The sequence below is a fragment of the Melopsittacus undulatus genome, chromosome 2 (genome assembly GCF_012275295.1).
Source record: "Melopsittacus undulatus isolate bMelUnd1 chromosome 2, bMelUnd1.mat.Z, whole genome shotgun sequence".
Taxonomy (NCBI): Eukaryota; Metazoa; Chordata; class Aves; order Psittaciformes; family Psittaculidae; genus Melopsittacus; species Melopsittacus undulatus.
In genome coordinates this window covers 76,314,433-76,338,069 of record NC_047528.1, presented here as the reverse complement: position 1 = coordinate 76,338,069, position 23,637 = coordinate 76,314,433, and the positions used below count along the sequence as shown (strand labels likewise).

At 36.0% G+C, this 23,637-nt stretch overlaps 1 protein-coding gene across 13 annotated transcripts in view; it reads left to right on the top strand.

The window, feature by feature from the left end:
* The window catches only part of AP1S2 (adaptor related protein complex 1 subunit sigma 2), a 31,781-nt gene extending 8,161 nt beyond the window's left edge, over positions 1-23,620 (top strand). For 5 of the 13 annotated variants that reach the window (XM_031051048.2, XM_031051047.2, XM_031051045.2 and 2 more), the window contains exons 3-5: positions 807-915; positions 1,837-1,974; positions 21,647-21,889. In XM_031051048.2, coding sequence (XP_030906908.1) covers positions 807-915; positions 1,837-1,974; positions 21,647-21,694 — 295 coding nt within the window. In that variant the 3' untranslated portion in view covers positions 21,695-21,889. Of the gene's footprint in view, positions 1-806; positions 916-1,836; positions 1,975-10,293; positions 10,389-10,887; positions 10,926-17,937 lie in introns of all 13 variants that reach the window. The other 8 variants (XR_004080895.2, XR_004080897.2, XR_004080899.2 and 5 more) reach the window with 8 other exon arrangements.
* The last annotated feature ends 17 nt before the right edge of the window (positions 23,621-23,637 follow it).

Here is a 23,637-nt window from a genome sequence, read left to right as displayed (position 1 = left end):
ATAGCATATGGTTTTGGCTCTTAAAAATTCAGCTTTCATTTCTGTTCTGTTTTTTTTTTTTTTACCAGCTTTTTTTTAAACATGACTTAAGAGTATGGTAGAGCACAGCAGAATTGAAAGGTCTTTTTGTTAAAGTGGCAAACCAAGATATCTGAAGTAAAGAATTACCTGTTTCCCAAGGTGGCAGTGGATTGTTATAAACCAGATGATGGTGGCTTGTTAGCCTTATACTAGGATAGTTGGTAGTGATTGAGTTGTTGACTTAGTAGCAATTGGGGTATATGATGTTAGTATTAATTTTGGAGGGTTTTTTAGTATTTAAACTCTGTATAAAGACCAAAATCTAATTGTTAGTTCAATTTATCTTTCCCGAGGTATTTTATGTAGTTTTAATTATCTTTGTGTGTGGCTTTTGTGACAAAAATTTAAGATTGAATCTGTTAATTAGTATACCAGTATTTGGATGTTACAGATAGTAGAAAAAAAATATTTTGCCCCAGAACTCTGCCAGGAGGCCAAAAAACCCAAATGTGTTTCATTTTCCAGTCACCTCTTAAGCTAATTTAATTCCATCAGCTGAAGAGTGATGAAGACTGAAGTCTTTCTTGAATCAAGAAGGCAGATCCCATGAGTATGTCTGCTGTCCCGTGTCTGCTGAAAGTTCTTTGGTAGAGCTTGTATGAATGCTGATGTAGTGTAAGAGTGTACTGGAGTTGAGTATGAAGGACTACTGAGAGCATAATACATCTCAAGTGCATTCATTTTGTATATGTTCTTATGCTAAAATCAGGATTATTTTATTACAGATATGCAAGCCTCTATTTCTGCTGTGCTATTGAAGATCAGGACAATGAACTAATAACTTTAGAAATAATTCATCGCTACGTAGAACTCCTTGACAAGTATTTTGGCAGCGTAAGTTAGTATCTTCATATTACATAATTTTTTTTTTTTTATGCCCACAGCACTTTCAACAGGTAGCTGATTATGCTTTTTTAAAAGGTACATCTGACACATTCCATGTTGCTTGCTTGGCCTAACTAAACTAATAGTTGCCTATGTGACTGTTTAAAATATAAAATACAATAATTTGGGAGAACTGTTATTAATCTGGAGTTAATTGCCGTGTATTTGTTTCTTTTTATAATAGCCTGACTTGAGGTCAGGCAAAGTCTTGTATTTAGCTTTCTGGCTAGTCACCCAGACTTCCTTCTCTCTGACACTGCTAGTTTGTAACCTTTTCTTGTATCTGCTCCCAAAGGAAGCAGTTGGTTGTGAACTAGCAGGAGTAGTGGGCAAAGAAATGGCAGACATCTACTTACCAAGATAGCAATGTACGTGAGCACTCAAAAACTGCTGCTCATCCTTCTACCTTCCAAGGGAGGTGCACAGGATGAATAAGAAATTTGAAATGATTGTGTTCCAATGTTTTATGTGAGATGCACATTCTGTCTTTGGGTACCACAGGCAAAAAAAAGAGGTCTATGTAGGAATGTTCTCTTGTTTCACGAAGAGCCGCATTATATTGACAGTTATGAATTGAATCCTTTTCAACAATGAAAACATTTTGCAGAGAGTTTGCTATAACTAAAGAAAAAAAAATTCCAAGGGGTTGATTTTTTTGTTGTTTTTTGGTTTTGTTTGTTTGTTTTGTTTGTTTTGTTTTTGTTTGCTTGTTTGTTTTGTTGTTGTTGTTGTTGTTGCCCATTTCTTAAAAAGTTACAGCCTGAGGCTGACATCTTGGTCTGGTGAAGCTGTGAACAAGTGAAGTATTGTGAAAGGTTATACTTCAATAGTGTCCTCCTACTTTCTGTTAATGCATGGTGTTCTTTTTAGGTATGTGAACTTGATATCATCTTCAATTTTGAAAAAGCCTATTTCATTCTGGATGAGTTCCTTTTAGGAGGGGAGGTTCAGGAGACTTCCAAGAAAAATGTTCTCAAAGCCATTGAACAGGCAGATCTTTTACAGGAGGTAAGCAAATTCAGCTTTTTCTGGCCAAAGTAACAGCATGGTAGGCTTGAATTGAAAAAGCTTCTGTTTCTGTTAAGCTTGTAGGAGGTGCTTTTTAGCATGCTTAGCATGTAGTTTCTAGTTGATTGTTCTAATTTTGCAATATGATGATGCTCTCTGCTCTTTTGTTTGGCATGTGTATATTGTAACCTACTGTGATTTTTTTTTTTTTTTTGCTAGAAATGCAAGTAGCTGTTCTGTGTGTATACCTAGATAATGATAGTTCATGCTGCTTTAACTTTTGTTCATGTGTCTTTAATTTCTTCTTTTTATTAATCAACCATTAGTTTTTTGTCATACCTGATGCATGTTCACTTCTTTACTGTTTCATTGCTGAAATCCAGAAGCTAGACTCTCTTCTTTGAGACTCGTTCAGGTATAGTTCTTATTCTAAAGACCTGCCTTTCTGCTATAGGTTGCTTCCCGTGGTACATTTCTGTCTTTTAAGTTGACAAAGTAGTAAAAGAAATGCCATAGAAACGTACAGAACGCAGTATAAGAACAATTGTTTTTTCACTTTGAATGCTTTTATTGTTCATCATGAACTTTGAAAAAAGTCAGTTTGCATCCCTATACCATTTTCTTTGGAAAACATTTGATGGGAAGAGATTCAATGATAAGTAAAAGCTTAGTATAATTTCCTCATGTTTCTCCATCATATGCTGTTGCGGTTTTTTTATTGGTTTTGGGATGGTAATGGTGGTTTGTTTTTTTTTTTTTTTTAATTGTCTGCATTTGTGTTTTTGTTTCCTGGGCGTTTTTTTGTGTGTTTTCATTTGTTTGTTTTTGTTTGTCCCCTCCCACTGTAGTCTTGAGGTGAATGTTAAGGTCCTTTCAAACCTAAATGGAAATTGAAATTCTGGTGTGCTGGGGGACTTACCAATGTTGTGTGCATGTCAGTGGAACATCCAGTTTAACAGGGATGATGAGCCTTAATATTGTTTGAATGTACTAAGATTCACTGGTAAGATTACATATAGATATAAGCTTATTTCCCCCCCCAGTTTATTTCATCCTGTGGGTTAATTGCTTAATTCTCTTACACCTGTTCTGTGTTCCACTTGGTACTCTTTTTGTTGAATGAGGTATTAATAGCATGGGGATACACAATGTTTTTTAGCCTTGTAGTTGTGTTTGTAATCCTTTCAAAGTATAGGCAAATCCACAGCATGTTACAGTTCTGATCCATCAACAGCTAGTTAGTGTCATGAGCAAGGTCAGCCATTACAGATTTGCTGCCCTCTGTTTCTAGTAAGGAAATTATAAGTGCTTGTTTACAGCTTGTATTTTGATGCACTTTTGACTGGCCCCTTCTTTTCCCTTAAAAGTAATTATCTTAACAGGAAGTCCTGTTGCTGTTTACAAAGGGGGTGTGGGGGGAATAATATGTTTAGTCTCTAAAAATCTTTTGCTGCTCTCTAGATACCTGTTATATCTGTTTTGATATATTCCAATCTGTCTCCTGCAAATGCGGAGTTAATAATACATTACTGTACTTTTTCACATTCTCACTAGTTTTGAGTTTTATTTTCACTATTTTCCTAGGGCTCTTCTAAAACAAAAAGGCATTCTACCTGTAGGAATTAATTACTGGTTTCTATCCAAATAATTAACATTCTCTTTTTACACTTAAATTTTACACAAAAGGGAGTATTACTTTCTCAGTGGAAGACTTTTCCCTTGCCCTGATAGATGTACTCTGATTATCCTTCCTTTCCCCATCACTGAGATTTTCTGTTCTGTCAAGGTTTATTAGGTCTTCTCTGATTAAATTGGAATGTAACAGTTTATCACAGTGCCACTCTAGTCTTACATTTGTTGTTTATGTATTTCATTCTTGGTTGTATTGTTGATCAAGTATAAATGACTTTTAGTATATATATGATTTTTAGTTTATAAAACCCGTAAAAGTCTGAGTTCATATTTAAATTGAGCTTCCAAGAAAGTTGAGCTCTTTCTGCAGAGGTCTGTTTTTGTATCAACTGCTGCTGTGTGCATGCTGAGTTTGATGAAGAGGGTTGTTAAAATAATAGTTTGTCACAACTGGAGACTTTCTGGTACTTTAATTTCTGCTTCCAAGAATACTTCAAAGCTACTGGAATGAAATGTGTTTTGATTCCAAATGCAAAGCATTTCTAGCAGGGTGGCTGTGTATTTGTTTTCGGCCATGTCAGATCCTAATTATGTGCAACAAAAGAACTTCTATTTGGCCCTGAATACTCAGGTTGCCTAATTTAAAAATTATTAATCAGTGTTGAATACACAACATTATTAATTAGTTATTCTATATATGTTAATGTATGAAGCACCTTAAAGATTAAAAGCTGTACAGAATACTTAAGCAAAGGAAAATCATTACAAATACATTAAGTGGCTATTTGTGTGTTAAAAGGAAATATGCAGAGGAATAAATTGCCGAATAGTGAAGTAGCTCTTAATACCATTGCCTGCTTGTATTTTCTGTGGCAGTTTTCTCGCATGTACTGTTTCTGAGCCCCTAAGTCAGTTTTTTATTGAGTTCTTAGTGCTGTTCAGTCCACCTGCTGACTGTTGGAGTTTGTGTGGCTGAAACATACTAAGTTTGTAAACCTTTCTCACCTTCACTTTCTTGGTAGCTCTTCAATAATGTGCTCATTTAAAGTATTTGTTCCCTATACCCCATTTATTGCCACCTGTTAATTTACCCATAGTCAGTTGGCAGTACTAGCTATGTTATACATATCAGTGGTAGTAAAAAAGAATTATTCCAGTATGCTTACATGCTTCCTTTTAAATCTCTTGCTAGAAGTACTTCGAAAGAATGCTGTCATGTATCCTGATTGATAATTTTATATCTTGCTTGCTGTACAAATCTTAAATATTTTACTAGTGATTACAAAGTCATGCCTTTCTGAAAAGGTGTGTGTTTGCTTGTGTGAACAACTTGCACTGAGAATGGGCAGATGCAATATGTTGTTGCATGACTTATTCATGTGGTGTGTGGAACAGCTAAAAGATAATCCTGTGCATGATTTCATGATACTTACAGTGCATGAAACTAGGAACATAATATGCTCTAAGCAAAAGAAAAAAGCTGTTTTGTTTTTTTTTTTTTTTCACTCGAGTCTAATTATTGTGGTTTTTACAAGTAATTCCATATGATACTAGGAAGTTCATGGTCATTTACTGAGCTAAAATACTAATATCAAAGAGTTAATAATTCTAATGCCTAAACCAGGCAATGATGTATATGTTTAAAAGCAAATATGTATAGACTCACTCATCTTCATTTGAAGAAAGTTCCTAAACTTTGGCTTTGAGTGAAAACTTTTTGTTATTCAACCTACGTAATTCTTATAAGAAGTATTTTGGAAGTTATCCCAATTTTGTCCACCACTGTTCTTTTGTAGGGTTTGTATGTATGTAATATTTGATTGCAGAGCATCTGAAATAATGAAAATTTAAATATTTTTTAAGATGTTATCTCAATAAAAAGACCAGTGGATCTGTTGACATATCACACTTGCTTGTTTCCATCACTACTTTAGTAATGATAAAAAATCTAAAAGCAATGTGAGTCTTTTAGGCTCTTGCAGTTTAGCCTCGGGTATTAGTTACTAGTCCTTCTGCATGAAGAAAAATAGTCTATCAATTAACCTTATTGCATTTGTTATTTCAAGGGCTTACCTCATCCTGTATCAAGAGGGGTGTTTAAATTGTTAATGTCAACTGACTTCCACTAGATGCTTAGAGTTAGTGTATAGATTTAAGCTTCTAGTTTTAGAATAAGTATCTTTGGAAATAAAAATCTGGTGTATTTCTTATATGTGCCATGAATTTTTTTTTCTTAAAAATGAAATGGTCTAATTGGAAACCATAGGTTTAAAATTATGCATGATAGCAGAAAGATGGTATTAGGTTGCCTTTGAGATATGACAAAATAAAGGAATGTTAGCATAAGCTATGACAAAGAAAATCCCTGATACTTAAGCCTGGAGTGAGTGGGAGTAGGAGGATTTTTGTCTTGTTTAGGAAACAGACTTCGTAAGCACCCCTTTCTTAACAGTTGCCTGAGAAACTTGGCATAATTAATGCAATTAATTAATTTTTCATTTAATGTTAGCTCTTAAAAATAGACTACTGCAATAGACTGCCTTCCAAAGTTGGCAGTGACATTAATTGCCTCAACTGTACCTGTATTCCTCTCAATGTGAAACAAGAATGGATAGTGAGATCCTTATTATAATGGAGATCTGACTGCCTTGATTGCCATCTGTTCTTCATGTGTAACTTATGGCTCAGTTTCAGGCAGTCAGCTTGGTTGGTCAGTTCAAGACTGCAGTTCTTAAGACAAGTATGTACTCGATTTTAGGCACAAATAATGATCTGAACTTGCTTATGCAAGATAGAGTTAAGTTATGGTTGTGTTTTTGTAGCTGACACTTTTGTAAAATGCATTTCAGCTGTCAGTCCATGGAGGATGTTGGATATGTAGCAGGAAAGAGGAGATAATGCAGTTAGTGTATTTGATCTTTTGGTTTAAGTATGCAGTGTGTGTCTTGTCCATTTTGATGACATCTTGTCATTGATTCCAGTACACTGATCAAAAATTAAGGGACTTGTTTATGATACTAGTTCCAGATGTTTTTTAAAAATCTGGGATTAAACTACTTTTTTATTTTATGTGATAGTCTATACATAAGTGGCATAATTTGGGAATGTGCATTCAACATAATTACTTTCTTTTTGAGGCATTGCATTGCATTTTTTCTTAACTGTGCTATTCAAAATATGGGTGCTTTTTTAAGTAGTATGTGAGGAAATGGGGGCCTATGTAAATGGCTTTTTGTAAGGTACTTTGAGTGGTGAGAGATAGGTGGGTTTTTTTCCTCAGTCTGGGAGTAAAAAGTTTACTTGTTCTTAGGGACTGGCATAGTTTGCCACAAAACATATTACCCCAAATCAACATAAAAGTATACTGGGCCTAAGTGAAGAGATTAGTTATTTTTATGTTCATTTTCTCTTATCAGTCGAACAGATGGTTATTATTCATTGAATCAATAGGCCTTGAACTGCTTGGCTACAGTTGTGCTCTCTAACATTATATATGTAATATGCTTCACTTTGTAAGAATTTATTTCCACCTTGTCTTAGGCAAATTTGTTTATTTGTTGTTCAGTTATGATATGGGTTGTTATTGTGGTCATAAAAACTACACAGCCTCTTAAAATCAGCATTTGCAGGATGGAGAGCAAAGAGATACACAGTTAAGAGGTGTTAGTGTGCATGGGAGATATTTCCAAATGTGTCAGTTAAAGTCTCAAGCCTTGTCACGCTAGCATTTGTTCTTTGTGTATGCTTGTGCTCTTTACAGTGTTCTCTGTAAGTAAAAAGTGACTTAACATCTTTATAGAACTGCGTTTCCGACTTTATGTATATACATCTATGTTTATGGCTGTCTTGCTTATCATTGACTATGCTGTAGACTGATAAAGCCTACCAACAGTTTTTGTAAGAAGTCGTCATAGCTTTATAAATACCTAATATAACTCAGCTGGACTTAAGGTGGAAGGAACTGTAAGAATACATGTAATCAGGAATCATAGGAACTTTATCATAGATTTGCAGGCTGTATTTCTAAATGCTTTAGAAATCTAGTTGTCTTTCCAGAAACATTTTGGCAAATCTTAATCTATCCTTGCCTTTGTGAATTGAAAATGGTAGAAAGCAGTCTGCTTTTTACCCGAGTAGCTTTTGCTCAGACCTTTAAAATATCATTTTAGTAAATCTGTCTCCATAATCAGTTCTGGTGTCCTCAACATAAAAAGGACATGGCACTGTTAGAACAAGTCCAGAGGAGGGCCACAAGGATGATCAGGGGACTGGAGCACCTCCCATATGAAGACAGGCTGAGAAAGTTGGGGCTGTTCAGCCTGGAGAAGAGAAGGCTGCGTGGAGACCTCATAGCAGCCTTCCAGTATCTGAAGGGGGCCTACAGGGATGCTGGGGAGGGACTATTCATTAGGGACTGTAGTCATAGGATAAGGGGTAACGGGTTGAAACTTAAACAGCAGAGGCTTAGACTTGATATAAGGAAGAAATTCTTTACTGTTAGGGTGGTGAGGTACTGAAATGGGTTGCCCAGGGAGGTTGTGAATGCTCCATCCCTGGCAGTGTTCAAGACCAGGTTGGATGAGGCCTTGGGTGATATGGCAGGGGGGTTGGAACTAGATGATCTTGAGGTCCTTTCCAATCCTAAATATTCTATGATTCTATAATACTTCTTTTTTTCTGTTTTGCTTAGTGTGTATGTGTGTGAGATGTAAGTGATCTTATTGTATTAAAGAAATCAAAATGCTGATTAAAGTTTAAGACTCAACAAGTTGTGAGGAAGGAGTCATCTATATAACTATTAAATATTAATTCAGTCAGCTTTGCAGATAGAAACATAAGGAAATTTCAATTATAAGTAATGCAAGTTAGTGTAAGTAAAGTCCTTGTTGACTGATAAATGATTCAGTACCCTGGCTGGTGTAAATTCCAGTACTGATTGAGATCATCCACTTTGCAAAACTACCTATGAAGATGATCATGCATTGATATAAACAATTCTTGTAGAATGGTTAAGGGTGTATTAATGGTACCATGAACTCCTTATGGATCATAATTCTATTAAGGGTGTGTGTTTTATCTGTACATTAACCTATAGATATTTCTCCACAGATATTCTTCTGTTGCTGTCTGTAGAAGCACTGTGTCAGGGTGATGTGATGAAAATTTTAGCACTGCTGCACATCATAACTTCTCAGGAGTTTAGTTGTGTGCTTTTTGTCAATAAACATAGTAAATTCCATGAATAATTGTGAAAGGCTGCTTGGCAGTGGAGAATACCTTATCTTCAAAATTACTCCCTCTGAATGAGCACATAGTTTTGCATTTTAGCAGAATATTTTCCCTGAATCTGGAAGAATATTGGCAAGAGCAATGTTAATGTTTGGACCCTGAAATAGTGAGGAAAAAATTCTTTTTACTGGTGTCTGTGTGATTTTGCAGTGCTCCTACCCTTTTCTAAAATTCTTGCCACCTGTGAAGATGGTTTTAGAGTGACACAATAGTAGGTGAAAAGTATATGAATGTCCCCAGGAGATACTGCCATTGTGTTCAGTTTTTAGAGTCTCATTTCTTTGTGGTCTTGTCTGTATGTTGTACATGTCAGGCACATTGCTGGTATGTGTTTTGGGACTTTTATTTATTGTTTTTAAGGGAGAAGCTATGGTTTTGGTTTTGTTTTGTTGGGTTTTTGGGTTTTGTTTGTTTTTTTGTTGCCAGGCTGTCTAGCAACAATAGCAGTTCTGTTGATGGATATCAAGATGCATTAAAAGCATATATATGTTAAATCTTAGGCTGAAAATTTGATTTTTAAAAAAGAAAAAAAAAGTCTGAGAAAACCCTATTTCTCGCAATTCTCTGAGAAATCTAAGTGCACCCGGTTAACAAATGGATGAAAGTAAAAATGTTCAACATTTTGCACCAAGCACCACTACATGAAAATGACTGGTTTATATACTGCCCAGCAAGTAAAAATGAGGCTTAGTAGTAAATGCAGTACATAGCTCTCAAATTGTTTACTTGAGGGCTGGTATGTAGAGAAGTTGAATGAAATTCTTGCTTCCTTTAATGGAACAAATCTTACTTTGATATAGATATGAGTCACTGGATTAAGCATGTTTCACATAAATCACTGGATTAAATACATGTAAATATGGTAGCATCCTGTTCTGATATGCTCTCAATCTGTTACAGTAATGAACAGCTGATCTTAAATTATCTTTTTAAAAGAAAAAAACAAAACGCAACTTTGAATTAGCACTCCTTCAAGCAAATGTAAAGCTTTCTCAACAGCTGTCTAGAATTTATTACTTTAAGGTATTCTTTGTCTTGGTAAGAAATGAAAAATAAACTTGAGGGGGTTTTATAATGCATCTATTTGGAGCCTTTAAACAGATGTTTTACTGATGCATATTTGTTATTTAACAGTGGGCTTTTAGTAGGACCTGATAAAATTGTATTTACTGAATAAAAATAACTGAAACACATTTGAATGAAATAATTGAATTTAATTTTGTATATAGTTTAGAATATTTTCTAATGTTTGTTTTAAACAGAAATAACCTGTAAATAATTGTGTGGGTGTTGGGGGTTTGTTTGGTTTTGTGGGTTTTTTTTTTTGTTTTTGTTTTGTTTTGTTTAATTAAGTAGTTGATATTGCATTTTCACTGCTGCTTGATTTTGTGTTTGTAGAGCCAGAATGAAGACTGGGGAGGTTTGTCTGAGGATATCTTATGATTAAGAGCAATCTAAGGCATTAGCCCTTTTGACCCCCATCTAAATGATTGGTAACTACCGAGTTTACCATTTTGGTGGCATGGATTAAATGGGTGCTATGCAAAGACTGCTGCACGTGTAATTAAGTCCTTGCAAGGGTAAATAGAAAATGGGTGATGGGCTTAACTTTCTGCAACACTTGCATGATGGTCTTTGAAGAGTGCTTTGAGTGTTCCCTTTTATTTTCCTTTGTTTACTAACTGCATCAACTGGAAGTGTCTGACTTCCAGCTTTCTTGGGTGTTCCTAATCAAGTGGGATAATGCAAGTTAGAGAAATGGTTACTAAAACTAATAACTAAACAGATGTTTGGCTTTGTTTACTTACAATCAGCCCATGTAAATGTGTATTTACTGGAAAATGAGCTTTTTACATCTGCTGTGCAAAGAAAATGGGCCCTAAAAAGACTGGGTGCTGCTGCAGTTGACTGTATATTAAGTGCGGGATGCTGCATGACAGAACAAAGCTTATTTGCATATATAGTGCATTGCAACATATTTTTTGTCCAAAGCATAAGCGGAATGCATTGTGGCAGTCCTTTTAATGAAGGTAAGATTTTATTTTACATAAGTCAAGTTTAAAACACATGTGAAAATAATTTGCTGGAGAAAACTTTGCTGCTTATTTGATACAATGATGAACAAGTAATACAGTAAACAAATTGTCTTTTCTAATGTGGCACTGCAGTAATAGGTCTAATTTCATATGCAGCTTTATAAACTCCAGGATTTAGTTTTCAGACAAAAGAAAATTCTTACACTAGACAAAAATATTCTGTAATATGTTCAAAATCAAATTCACTGTTGTGTATGGGTGACTTTACCATTTAAAAGTAACCTAGTGTATGAAACAGCTATTGATCCATGTTGGGGAGTGGCTAATAACCTACTTGTATATTAGACTTGTAGAATTAGAGGAGTCAGTGAGTCATTTGTTCAGAATAGAATCTTTTATATGAATTTTGACATAATCTAAAATAATGATGAGGAAACCTAAATGCTCAAGCTTAATTCTTTTCCACAGTTTTTCTTCCCCATGTTTATTCTTCTTTTTTCCTGTTTATATAACAAGTTCATGTATGAAGAGTGTGATCTTCACAGTGAGAATTAGTATTGATACTGTAAAAATTTCCATGTAATTAAAATTTTTAAAAGTATTTATGTTGCTTGGGACCCATGCTAGACAGAGCTGTTACTTAGGAGTCTTCATCTTTTTGTTATCTTAGCTACAAAAAGCCATTCTGAAACATGCAGCCTCAAGCTTGGAGAATTCTGTGTGACTCCAGTCTCCATACTTGTCTGCAGTATGTCTCTGGTTAATTCTGTATATGGGCACAGTTTTAGTTGAAGAAATGTGCTTTGCCCCCATTAATTTAAACACAGCGGTGTTACTAGATGCCCATGGGATGCTTCCTGGCCTGTACTGTTCTCTGGAAGGAGTGAAGGAATAGCGGCTGTGTACAGAGCTTAGTTTACATAGTTGGCATGACTCCACAGAATATGGATAAAGGGGCATGGGACAAATAGATGGTTGTATATAACAGATGGGGATAGTTTGCCTGCTGGAAGAAACTGCAGTTTGTATACTGGAAGGTAGATGATCTGTAGTAAAGAAATACTTCTTCAGGTAAAGAAGGTTGTCTTTGGCCAGGGGGAGGAATTTGACTCATACAGCATCTGTGCTTGGATTAACCTGATATTTAACAGGTTATACAGCTCAGATTACTTAATCTGTGTTACTTTATCAAGCATAAATAAGCACTAGAGGAGGACAATTTGGGTTTTTCTGTTTCAGAGAGATTTGCTTATAAATTTAAGGTACACTTTGTATAATGTTAAAAACCCTAGAGTGGTATACAACTAGATAGAGTGAAATCTCTTTATTGTACACTCAAGTTCTGCTGAGTAGAATTTATGCGTTCTATCAAAAGCAGTTTACAGGTGGTAAGGTCATGGACTTGAGTCAGAATGCAGTTTCCTCATCACCTGAAATAATGCTGACAGTGTCTTATGTTGAGAGGATAGATCCATTTCTGCTGCTACCTTTGTGGAGGCACCTGGGTTAATGAACTTGCCCTGTGATTATATGGTTCCTAGCTTGTTAGCTAAAACCTGAGAATATGCAGGAGGGCATGAGGGAAGTGCCAGAAGGAGGAAAGCAGTGGTATTGAAAAATGAAGGAAAACCACCTGCTTTTAGTGGCAGCCAGGACTTCTGCTAAAGCAACTTAAATTACACTGGGAATTGTTAAAAATAAATGTAATTTAAGTGTTTAAAAAGCCAGTGTTCCCCATATATCTTATCTTCTTTCATGTCTGCTGTGGACCCTCAAGTCAGCTAGTGAAGTTAGGTAAGTTCTAATTCACCTGCACCCCTCCTTTTGACCTGAGTCATAGGACTGTAGCAGGGAGCTTCAGCAGCAGTATTGACTTATGGAGTTTTCAGTTGTCCTTTCCCTCACTCTTTCCTTTCGTGCCAGAGAAACTATTTATGTGACTATTGTAGAACTAAATTTCAGATCCATTTAAACTGATCCGATTTAAATTGCCTATTTCTAAAAACATATAGTCAGCAGGTTTTCTGTGTTTATACCTTGGCCCTGCAAACATTTGTCCAAACAACTCTTACAAGGGAAAGTGCTGCAGAACAAGAAGGAAGGACAATGCTTAAATGCCATTGTCATGGAAGCTGAATGATACTGGTCATGACATGGTTTGTTACAGCAGTATATTCTGGTCATACCTTCAAGGATACAGCCCTGCAGCTTAAGAAATGTTCCTTAAGGAAAGGGGAGTAAGCAATGTAAACTTGTAGGTGCAGTGCTGAAAGAAAACATTAATGAAACCTTACCTATGTAGTATGGTGAACTGCTGAACATACAGACACTTTGAGATTATCTGATAATGGTGGTTTTTAATAGTTTTGGCTCTAGCTTTATAATAAGTATTCAGGAGTAGTATGTTTTGAAGCATTTGTGATTTTGTGGTGAGGAAGTGGAGCCTTCAGTGAATGCTTAGAACCATCCTTACCTTTTAAAAAGATTAGACTGTCAGTTCTTCATAGCTTGTTGTGTTGCAAATGATTGGCAGGTGTAAACCACTGTCTCCTGGAGAGATTACCACCTATGATCCAGCAGATTGGAATAGCAATGAAGAAACAGGAAGTATCTGCTATTATCCTGTAACACTACATGAAGTTTCTGCTGATATTTTTACTCCTGCTTTTGAGAAGGAGGCAGGCAGGCTGGCCACAGCTTATCTTATATCATGCCCTTCTGCTCTGGTCTGTTGAGGTGATGTTTCAGAGCCAAAGCGTTTGCACATGGTAGGGTGTTTTGCTGAATAACATTTGCATGGCAGCTGCTGCTGTTTCAGACTCTGGTTGAGTATTGTGTTGACTTAATTTACATCAATCTTGAAGATTTCTTCTTTATGTTCTCTGTATAGGGAGCTGCAGGCAAGATCTTGACCTGGAGCTGGCACTGATGTAGGATTGTACTTTGGTTTTGAACAGCATCATAGTTAGTATTAGTTTCTGAACATGTTCAAGACCTCATATGGGTGTTTCTAGGCTCTCTGAGAGTACATCTTGCACTCCTTTCAAAGTAGAGTTTTCTCAATAACCATGTAATTGGCATTTCTGAATAGTTAGCTTCCCAAGGATTGGGAAATGGGCACTCTACTGTTTTGAAATCCCTGAAGAAGCAAGTGAACAGCGGAAATTTCCTAAAGCAGGCTTTCATTAGAAATATTTCCTAATAAAATTTCAGAATGACAGTGTAAAAGTAGTTGCTTCTGAAGCACTGCCAAAAAAGTTCTTAAGTGTCAGTTTCTTCCTACTGTAAGAATTTTGTGTTTCTAAATAGAAGCCCTTGCACCTCCTCTCTTTTCCCCATAGCCTGTTTCTGTAGAATTATTCCCAAACTGCTGTGCACTCAGCAGCCCCACATCTTGTCTGCGGTTCTAGCTTGGGGTTTGTTTAGATGCTGAGAGAGGGGGGAGCCAATCCTTTATCAAAAGATAAGTTGTAATTTTTGCCTGCAGCTTAACATGGATTGCCTTCATAGGCTTTGTGCTGGTTTTGATGAGAAAGAAAATAACCTAAGCAAACTTTCCCTGAAAAAGAAGGCATGACAAATATTCATGAAGTCTGTGACACTCTTGTTATGTTGTCAGTAATATGGCAGCACTGCAAAACACTGAACTTAAGTCAGTTTGGTGTAGGCATAAAAAATTCCTTGTCTTTCTTTTGCCTGAGGTAATGAACTGTTTTCTTGTCCACTACAGACATGAAATAGCTTAAACTACAGCAAGAAAATAAATTCCAAGTAGATGTTAGGCAAATTTTCCAGTGGTGATGATAATGAAGCATTTAAGTAGATTGCTTGGAGGGCATTAAAAAGTTTTCATCACTGGATGCCTTTACCAGATTAAATAGCTTTCAGGGATGCTATAGGTATGCTGTTTGGGGGACTGGATTAAATGAAGTCACTTCTAATTTTAGTTTTAATTATGATTTTTTAATTAGGTTGGGTCATGACAAAGTTGGCTGAGGAAAAAGTCGGGATGGGCTAGCTAAATGGTCTGTTGACTCAAATCAACTCTACCATTTTTTATAATTTAAAAATCTAATGGTTCAGGCTGCCAATTTCAGGGGTATTATTTGCTTTTTAAAAGGAGTTGTAAACACAGATGTCAGTTTGAAAAAGATGAATTCTAGTAACTTTAAAATACTGTGGAATTGCAATGTGCAGCTTGTACTATAGAGCTATTACTGTTTAGGCAAAGCTGGGATCTAAGATCTATCTATGTATGAAAGTCAGGTAAACATCTTATATCCAAATTTTTAAGTGATAATTTTTCAGAGGTAGTATTTCATGTTAGTTTGACATTGTATTGTGCTGTAATGATACCGTTGCCTCTTCCCTAGCTGATAGATCAACTCATTTCTAAATTTGTTAGATCCAGATAGCTGGCTATCTTAAGGACATGCTTCACAGGCTCAGATGTTTTGAGGTCAGCAGAGTCCCACCGAAGGTGGGCAAGGTAGTCTAGATACTGGCTGTAGAAGCTGCCGACATCTGTCCTTTCAGCCAAATTGTCTTTTCTGATATTCAGACTAGCAGGCTAACTGCTCTGGAGACAATGTGGCAGGGAACAGAGTAAAATAAAAATGCTACTACTACTACTAAGAAACCCACAAAAAAAAAAACCAAACCAGAAAACCAACCCAAAATTAACAAATCATAGTTGCAGCTTGTGAGATACTGTAGTTCTGTGATGGAAAATAATGTATCAGACCCTTATTTTCCTTTCTGTTGTTTGTCACTCAGTCCGTAGTGTCAGACTCTGCGTTATGGTCTCAAATGCTCTCCTCAGAGGTCAAAACACTGAAACTGCAGTGTTTTCCATCTCACTGTATTGCTGTGATATGACTTCATATTTCAGTTACTGATGTCTTCCATTTAATCTTTTAGATTCACCTCTACAATGTCAGTTTATTGCTAGTTTAGTTGCAGGTGGTGTTTACATGGTCTATAAGCTAAAAAGCCTCCAGGAGTGAAATAACCACTTTCTCCCTATTGTTACCTGACAATTCATCTTACTTTATCAGTAGATAATAATTTTCTGTCAAGATGAGACACTAATCCCGTAACAGTAATTTGAGTTGATCATTTAATTTGTGTACCAGGATTTTTTCATCACAGTTAATGCCTCAAGTTCTAAACCATTGAAAATATGCATAGGGCAGGGAATACAGTAGGGGGGTGTGGGAGAGTAGAACTTTGCAAAGTACTGGAAGGTATCAGGTGGGTTAACATGAAACGAAGACTTCCATGTCCTTTTTTTTGTTTGAACCAGTGTTGTAAAATGGAACATGGTCAGCACTTCTAGACCAAAGTGTGCTTAATAGTGTGTGCAGCCTTGGATAATCTTTGAACATAACAAGAATAAATTGTAATCAACTTTGTAAGAGTGCTGGAGAGTGAGTTGCTCTCATACTTTCTGTACAGAGAGCTAGTGTAAAATTAAGGTGAAATCTGTTACCAGGCATTTCAGTGAAGACGCCAACTTTGCTGACTCCAGGTTTCCAAGGCTGTGAAACACTGGAAGACATGAATTATCTCCTGAATACATATCATGCCAACATTGTATTCCCTAGGCTAGTATTATATGTTACCCATTATGCAATGCCTTTTACAGTTAGTAATATGCCTCAATATCTTGTTTTTAATTTAGGCTGGCACTTAAGTGCAGTATGAGAGGTTTTAAGAGCAAAAATTCACATTTGTAATTCTCTATTATTTGTGTTCTCTATTACACACCAAATTCTTCTGAATTTTACCCTAAAAAAATCACAGCAGACTTCTTATAACATGTTTGTGACTGTCACTCGGCATTAGGTGCTGTTGTTTTGTGAACTACTGGATTTGTAGTTGGCTTGATCAGAATAATTTTAACTACTGTGGGATAATGCCCATATTACTGATAGTGAAAAGCAATATAAATCCCATAAATCTTCTAAGATATTCTTGTGCTTTTTTGTAATTGGAGATTAGAATTTGAAAATGTATAAGCTTGAATATGTGGATAAACTGAGATAACACAGAAGAAATTTTTGGGTCTAGAAGTCGTGTAACATTACTATACTTTTTGGAGTGAGATGCTAAAATAGGTTGAAGATTTTAATTGGTACATCATGAAAGATTAGTAACTGGTATGCAGACAGTTGTGGTATGTGTCACCCCAGACACTCCCCCCCTCTTCCTGCCAGGTGTGTAATGGGCATACTCCTAAATTGCTATTACTCTGTCAAAAATGTCCTCATCTGTCTTTGGGGCACTGATTTTTAACACAGAAAATTGAGTGTTGCTTGCTTTCTAACTCATCTTTCAACAAATTACATATTAATGCTCATGCTAATGAAACAAGTGAATATTAAGTGGCATAATTCAAAAGTAAAGGAAATTTTTGTCTGCTGAGAGGCATTTCTGAGATAGTCCCTGTTTTTCAAACAGGGACTCTTTTACAGGTAATGCCGAGTAGCACCACTGCTGTACTACCCTGCCACAGTGCTACTTACAACTGTGTTCTAGAGGCCTGTAAACAATTTGTGTTTATCAGAGCAGATTTGGAGTGTGATGTCAAAACTTAACTTAGCCCAGTTTCTGACTGTTTTCTGGCTGCTTCTGACAGTAGCCAATAGTGTCTACCAAAGGGCTAGAATGGAGCAAATACATAGGGTGGTCCATCTCTTGGAACAGTATCTCAGCTTTGGATAAGTTTTGGCTGAGAAAAAACTGAACTTACATAATATCGTAATTATGAAGTTGTCCTGCATGTTGTTGGACCCAACACTGCAAGTATGGGGGGGGTAAAATGATGGTGTCATGTGTTGTCCCCCACCCTAGAAGTCTAGAGTAGTCAAAAAGTACAGTATTGTATTTATGTATCAAATGTCCTTTTCATGTCAGAGATACAACAGTGAGATAGTGTTTTTGTTTTCTTGCATATCTCTCCACCTTTCTATTATGTATAAGAATATGTACATTTCTTTTGTAGCCACGTCATGAATACTTTAATGTCCCAGTGTACTAAATGGCTTCATTCATCATGCATGCAGAATTTCAGAGGAGATAGACCTGTGACTTACTCATGACAGGACATTATCATCAGCTTGGTGAATCCAGTCATCTTGAATCTAACAGAATGCCACAACCATTCTCTGCTGTTGTACTTTCCTCTTCCCCTTCTGTTTTACAGTGTTGTCTCTTCACATGTCTCCTTTCAACAGAACTTGTGCTTGTTGGCATATGGTTTTAACTTTTTTTGTGTGTAAGCTTGAAGTCTTATGCTTAAAAGTTCTGTAGAATTTTCTGAGCTAAATATCTGTATACTGCAACACTTATACTGTAACATTACTTGACCTGCGTTTATCTTGCAAATAAGTTGTGGTGGTATTTAAACATACTCTTAAAACCTGTAGATGAAGTTAATATTTACAGAGAAACTAACGAAGTAGTAGTATGCAAACTGTGTATACACACAAGTGTTAAATGATGTTACAATTCTACATAGTCCTTGCACCTTAATTAAAGGTGCACACAGCAATATATTTAATGAGACCTCCTTATAAGGAGGAAGGCAGAACTGATACGGGCAAAAAGAACGACAGGTAAATCTGATGTTGCAAAATTTGTATTTAATTGTTCAGTCTTGTGAGTAGTTGAACAATTCCTGCTACTGAAGGAGAGAAAAAGCTCATTGCTTCACAAATGGCTAGGGTTGTAAAGATTATTTTTTTAAGTCCATTTACAGCATACTTGAAAAATGTCACCTTCAATTGGCATTTCCAGTTTTAAGTGCAGACTACCTTGTATATCAGAGAACTGCCACAAGGATGAATATAAGTGCCATTCAATTAAAAAGTAAGGGCAGAGAGAGAGGGCATGTATTGACCCTCTGTTTGCCTAGAAGAGAAGAATAATTTGTAAGCTAAAACCAGTGCTGGTTTTGAAAATTGTTTAAATGTAATTAGCAAGAAATTGGTTACCGAGATTAACCACAAACAGCTAGTTGCATGTACTATATGTGGTAACACGTTACCTTTTAAATGTTAAACTGACAGAGAAATGGGAGATTTAGGGGATTAGACAAAAGATCTGGATTGGATTTGCAGCATTCTGAAGTCTTAAAAACCAAAATCATAGGAGTGGCTTTCCACTTACAAGCTTGCCTTTTTTTCTGTAAGACATTAACAATGTGTTTGAATGTCTGGTTAATGCTGCTTTAGCCTGCATTATTTCATGCCTGTTGGCTTAAAATGCTGTGCATTGAGCTGTAATGAGATGCTGTTTTTCTTGTTATCTGTATACAGCTGCTTGCTTCTAAATGACTAGGTAATGAATTAGCTTTCCTGGCATGTTTGAAATAAAGTATTGCATGCACTTTTGTCTCATGTGAATGACTTTTTTCCTCATCTGTGTTCTGATATATTTCAAATTTGCATTGTTTGCCTGGGGTGATTCTGAGCTGCAGGTAGTGTATAATACCACAGAATGCTTTCCATAACAATTGGCTAAAATGTTTGACACTCCCTAAAACAAATAACATGAACAAAACATAATTCATCCTACTTGTTTCTTAAAATTTATAATTGATGAAATAATTCCTCTAACAAAACAGATTCGCCTTTAGGTGTTCCTTGAGATTGTATTGTTGCTGTGTGAATAAGAAGGCATGTCTGCCTCAAGGTTACTGCTGTAGTATTAAAAAATGTAAATCTCACCGAGTTTTAGGTTGAGAGACCTGTGGGCAAGTAGCCAATATACTTGAAATACATTATTTTAAGTTCATTGTTAGCCAATTACCTTGATGTTCTTGAAGAAATGTAATCTTTAAGTGTATGCCTGCTGAAAATTACCCACAACTCTGAATTGGCAGTGGAGACAATAATACTGAATTGCTCTAAAGACAATAGCAGCAGTGCGCTGTGTTTCTTCATAGCTATGGAGCAACTCCTCAGGTCATTTAGTAAATATGTCTTACCACTGAGTAACTAAGTATCCACTGCTGCCTAGTCAATTTAAAATTGTGAAGTTGTTTTAGTACAAATGTTCTCAAGACCCTGAAATGCCTGAAAAGTTACTTTGTTGTCACTTCTGTTGCCATACTTAAGAATGTAGTATTTTGGGTTTGGTTTTGAGTAAAATATTTTAAGTTGGTGGATAGGGGACATGCATGTCCTCTAAAATGAATGCAACAGAGTAATCTGGTAATAGAATATGACAGGTTATATTAAAAACACTACAAAGCCTGTTCTTCAATCAGTATCTCTTTTGGGGTATTTGTGTTAAAATACACATGTAAATCTTTAATCCTGCCTTTCTCCCTGGCTTTGTAAAGGTCATTGTAGTTCTAAGAATATGTAAATATTGCATCAGTGAGAAAAACCACATCATTAATATAAGATACAAGTACCTTGTTTCCAGTTTTAAATTTTGTTTTTCTTGCTATTTCTAATTTGCTGCTGGTTTTTGGAAGCCATCTCAAAGTATCCAGAGGTGGCCTGTTCCAGGCACTGACTGACTTTTAAATGAAGTTGCCTTTAAAGTATGGCTTGTTCTTTCAACCCTATACATGAACTGAATGAGGATTGTGAACTTGATCATTTTGTGCTCCAGTCAGGGTTGATAAAGATGATGTTCTGGTGTTATTTGCAAGATCTAAGACATTTAATTATATATTTTGCTGACAATGTTTACCTACTATTTAGAAAGCAGTTGAAAAATAATTTGCTGCCTTAACAGTTATCTGCCTTTTTTTTTTCTGCTTCATGACATGTCTTGGTTTAGGATGCTAAAGTAAGTTTATTCAGACTGTGGATACTAAATCTGTTTGTTTCCATAAGGACACAGTATCCCTTTTTGATATTGTTAATAATTATGGAAAAGCACAGCCTAAATATTTCTGATTAAACTACTATTTTTTATTCAGATGCTATAGGAATAATGACTACAACACTGATGATAACCCTTTGCAATGTTGTATTAAAAAACTTGCTCTGAATCTAAACAAAGCTATTTAAGATTAGAATTAATTTAAAACTTTATACTTGGTGTGGAATAATACCGTTCCAATCCTGGCAATTCCTCCACTTCCACAGGGATCAATTTTTGGACACCAGCTGTACCAAGTACCTTGTCCTGGTCTTATGAACTATGTATAGGAGCAGTGTAAAAAAACAAACAAACAAAAAACAAAAACAAAAAACCCAAAACAAAACAAAAAACAACCAGAAAACAAAATCTGATCCCCTATGAAGAGCTTAAGGGATACTGTGTCTTAGTTGCATCAGTCATTTCATCCATTTATTCATTGTTCCCTAACAGATTTTTGAGACCCATGAAACAATTCACCACAAAAATCATTGATTGCATTGCAAGATGCTTCCCCATCTGTCCCCAGTTCATGTCTTTGTTACTGGGTTGTGATTTGTTCCCTGCTGGTACATCTGAATTGCTTCAGTTTTATTGCACTTAAGGGCAATAAAATCTACCAGCAATTCTTGTGAGCTCCAGCAATCTGATTATCAGTACTTAGAAAATTGCAGCTAATCCTGTATTTGCAGACTGCAATACTTCTTTATTTTCATGCCTTTCAGCTTTTCTTCTTTAATTAAGCATTTTTCATACTAACTCAACTCATTTACTTTACTGTTCAACAGAAGTGCAGGGTCCATTTACCACTGTCTCATATTTTCCCTCCATAGGAAGCAGAGACCCCACGTAGTGTACTTGAAGAAATTGGATTGACATAAATCTTCACTTCAGCTGATGACATACTAATGTTTCATACTCTAAATGTTCACTGCCTTCATTGTAATGTTTAGCTAATCGTATAAGATGCTGTTTGTCAGTATTACTGTTTTGCTAAGCTGCTTCATTCCAGCCTACAAGAAAAATACTCCTTTTTGAAAAGGGAACAAGAAATTAAAAGTCCAGAAATCATAAATGAAAGGGAATTACATTAAAATTGACTCAGTGTCTCACGTCGCTGCATTTATAACAAAATTGCATTTGACTTCAATAAGTGTACTGTTTTTTGTAAGCAAACTTGACTTCAGGAAATAAGTGTATCATTATGACATATCTAAATGAAAAACTATGAAATGTTATGGTGTAGAAATTGTGTTTATGCAACCAAAGACTTTTGTTCATCTACATTTCAGTCACCAATTGTGATAATTCTATTTCAGTTGATGCATAAAGACTGGAACTGCTGGTTTACTACTGAATTTGTCATTATACCAAAGAATCCTGTTAGGATCTGCTTATCTCACTGGTAAAAACTGTTAAGGTGATATGGCTTTTGCAAGAAAACTGCAAACTGATCAACTCACTAGACAGGAAATGTAGCTACTCTGAGCAAAACTGCACATTTCTATGCTAAAAAGGGAATGTGTGAATTTAGAAAAAAAATAAAGGAAACTTTTTAAACTTAAAACCGTATTATTAGCTTGCTCTGCACATACACACAAAAAAAGGAGGTAGGCTTTCTCACTCTATAGAGGTGCATTATGAAAATTAGATAATTTCGAAGATGGGGAAGAAGGAGCTTTATAAAAGTAACTTTTTATTATTTCCTTTCAGACTCTACAAATTAACTTGTATTTATTGGTGGTTTATAGTTATGCTTTAATGGGTGTATAGGTAGCTTAAGAAAAACTAAATCCCACAGTAAGTATCAATGTAAATTTTAACTGCTTTTTTTAACTTACACCTTAAACTGTGACACATCCCTTATACCACTCCTGTGTGACATACAGTTGAACCAACTAATTTGCAGTAAGAGCTTTTAAATACTAAGACTTGTACAGTAGATTCACTGCAATTTATGGCAAATGATAGCAAGTAATATTTTGACACTTGGAGCAGCCAAGCAGTAGTTATAAATGAAACCTGTTTCACTTGCTCAAGGGAATCAGATTCATGTATGCTTTTGAGGTCATGCGTCATGCTTTGGACTAGCCAAATTCTGCAGTGCATCTGCATGGTCTCTGAGAAGGGGGAGCTGCTTCCCCCTCTTCCTCCCTCCCCAGTAACTTTACTCTTAAAAGTCAACATTTTGGCTTGTTTGCTTGAGTCAGTAGTGCCACATTTTCACAAACCTTAGCTTTGGTGCTGTTGCTGGAAGCAGTCATACACTGCTAGCATAAGCATTTACATAGCCATCTGGAGATCCAGACTGGCAGCTTGATGCCATCTAGGTTAAATTTAACGTGCTGGGCCTGGCACAGTGTTGCCAAAGGAAAGCCCTTGATACAGATCCCAGTATAAATAAATGCATGGGGCAGCAGAAGGGCAGTGCCAGGGTGGAGCATGTGAACTCACAGCGGTGGAATTTGTCTCCTTTGGCCCTTTCTGGGATTTAAACATATGAATTGCTGCAGACTGTTTCTGTTCTAGGGCACACCAAGGCAGTGGTTTGCATTTCCCCAGTATGACCTGCAGGGGTAGGCAAGGGGAAAGTGATAGCAGAATGACCCATGTGTGAGCTTGAAGTGCTAGAATTACCTTAAATCAAATCTGAAGCGATTTTTGTATGTATTAAACATGTTTTTAATGTTTACACTGTCACTTGTATGTGCTTGGCTGGATTAAGCTCTGTTGTGGTTGTGACAAACTGTTTGATCTCTGTCTGTCATATTGGTTTAGTTGTAATAAATGTCCATTTTTACACCATTTCCGTGTGTTTATATGT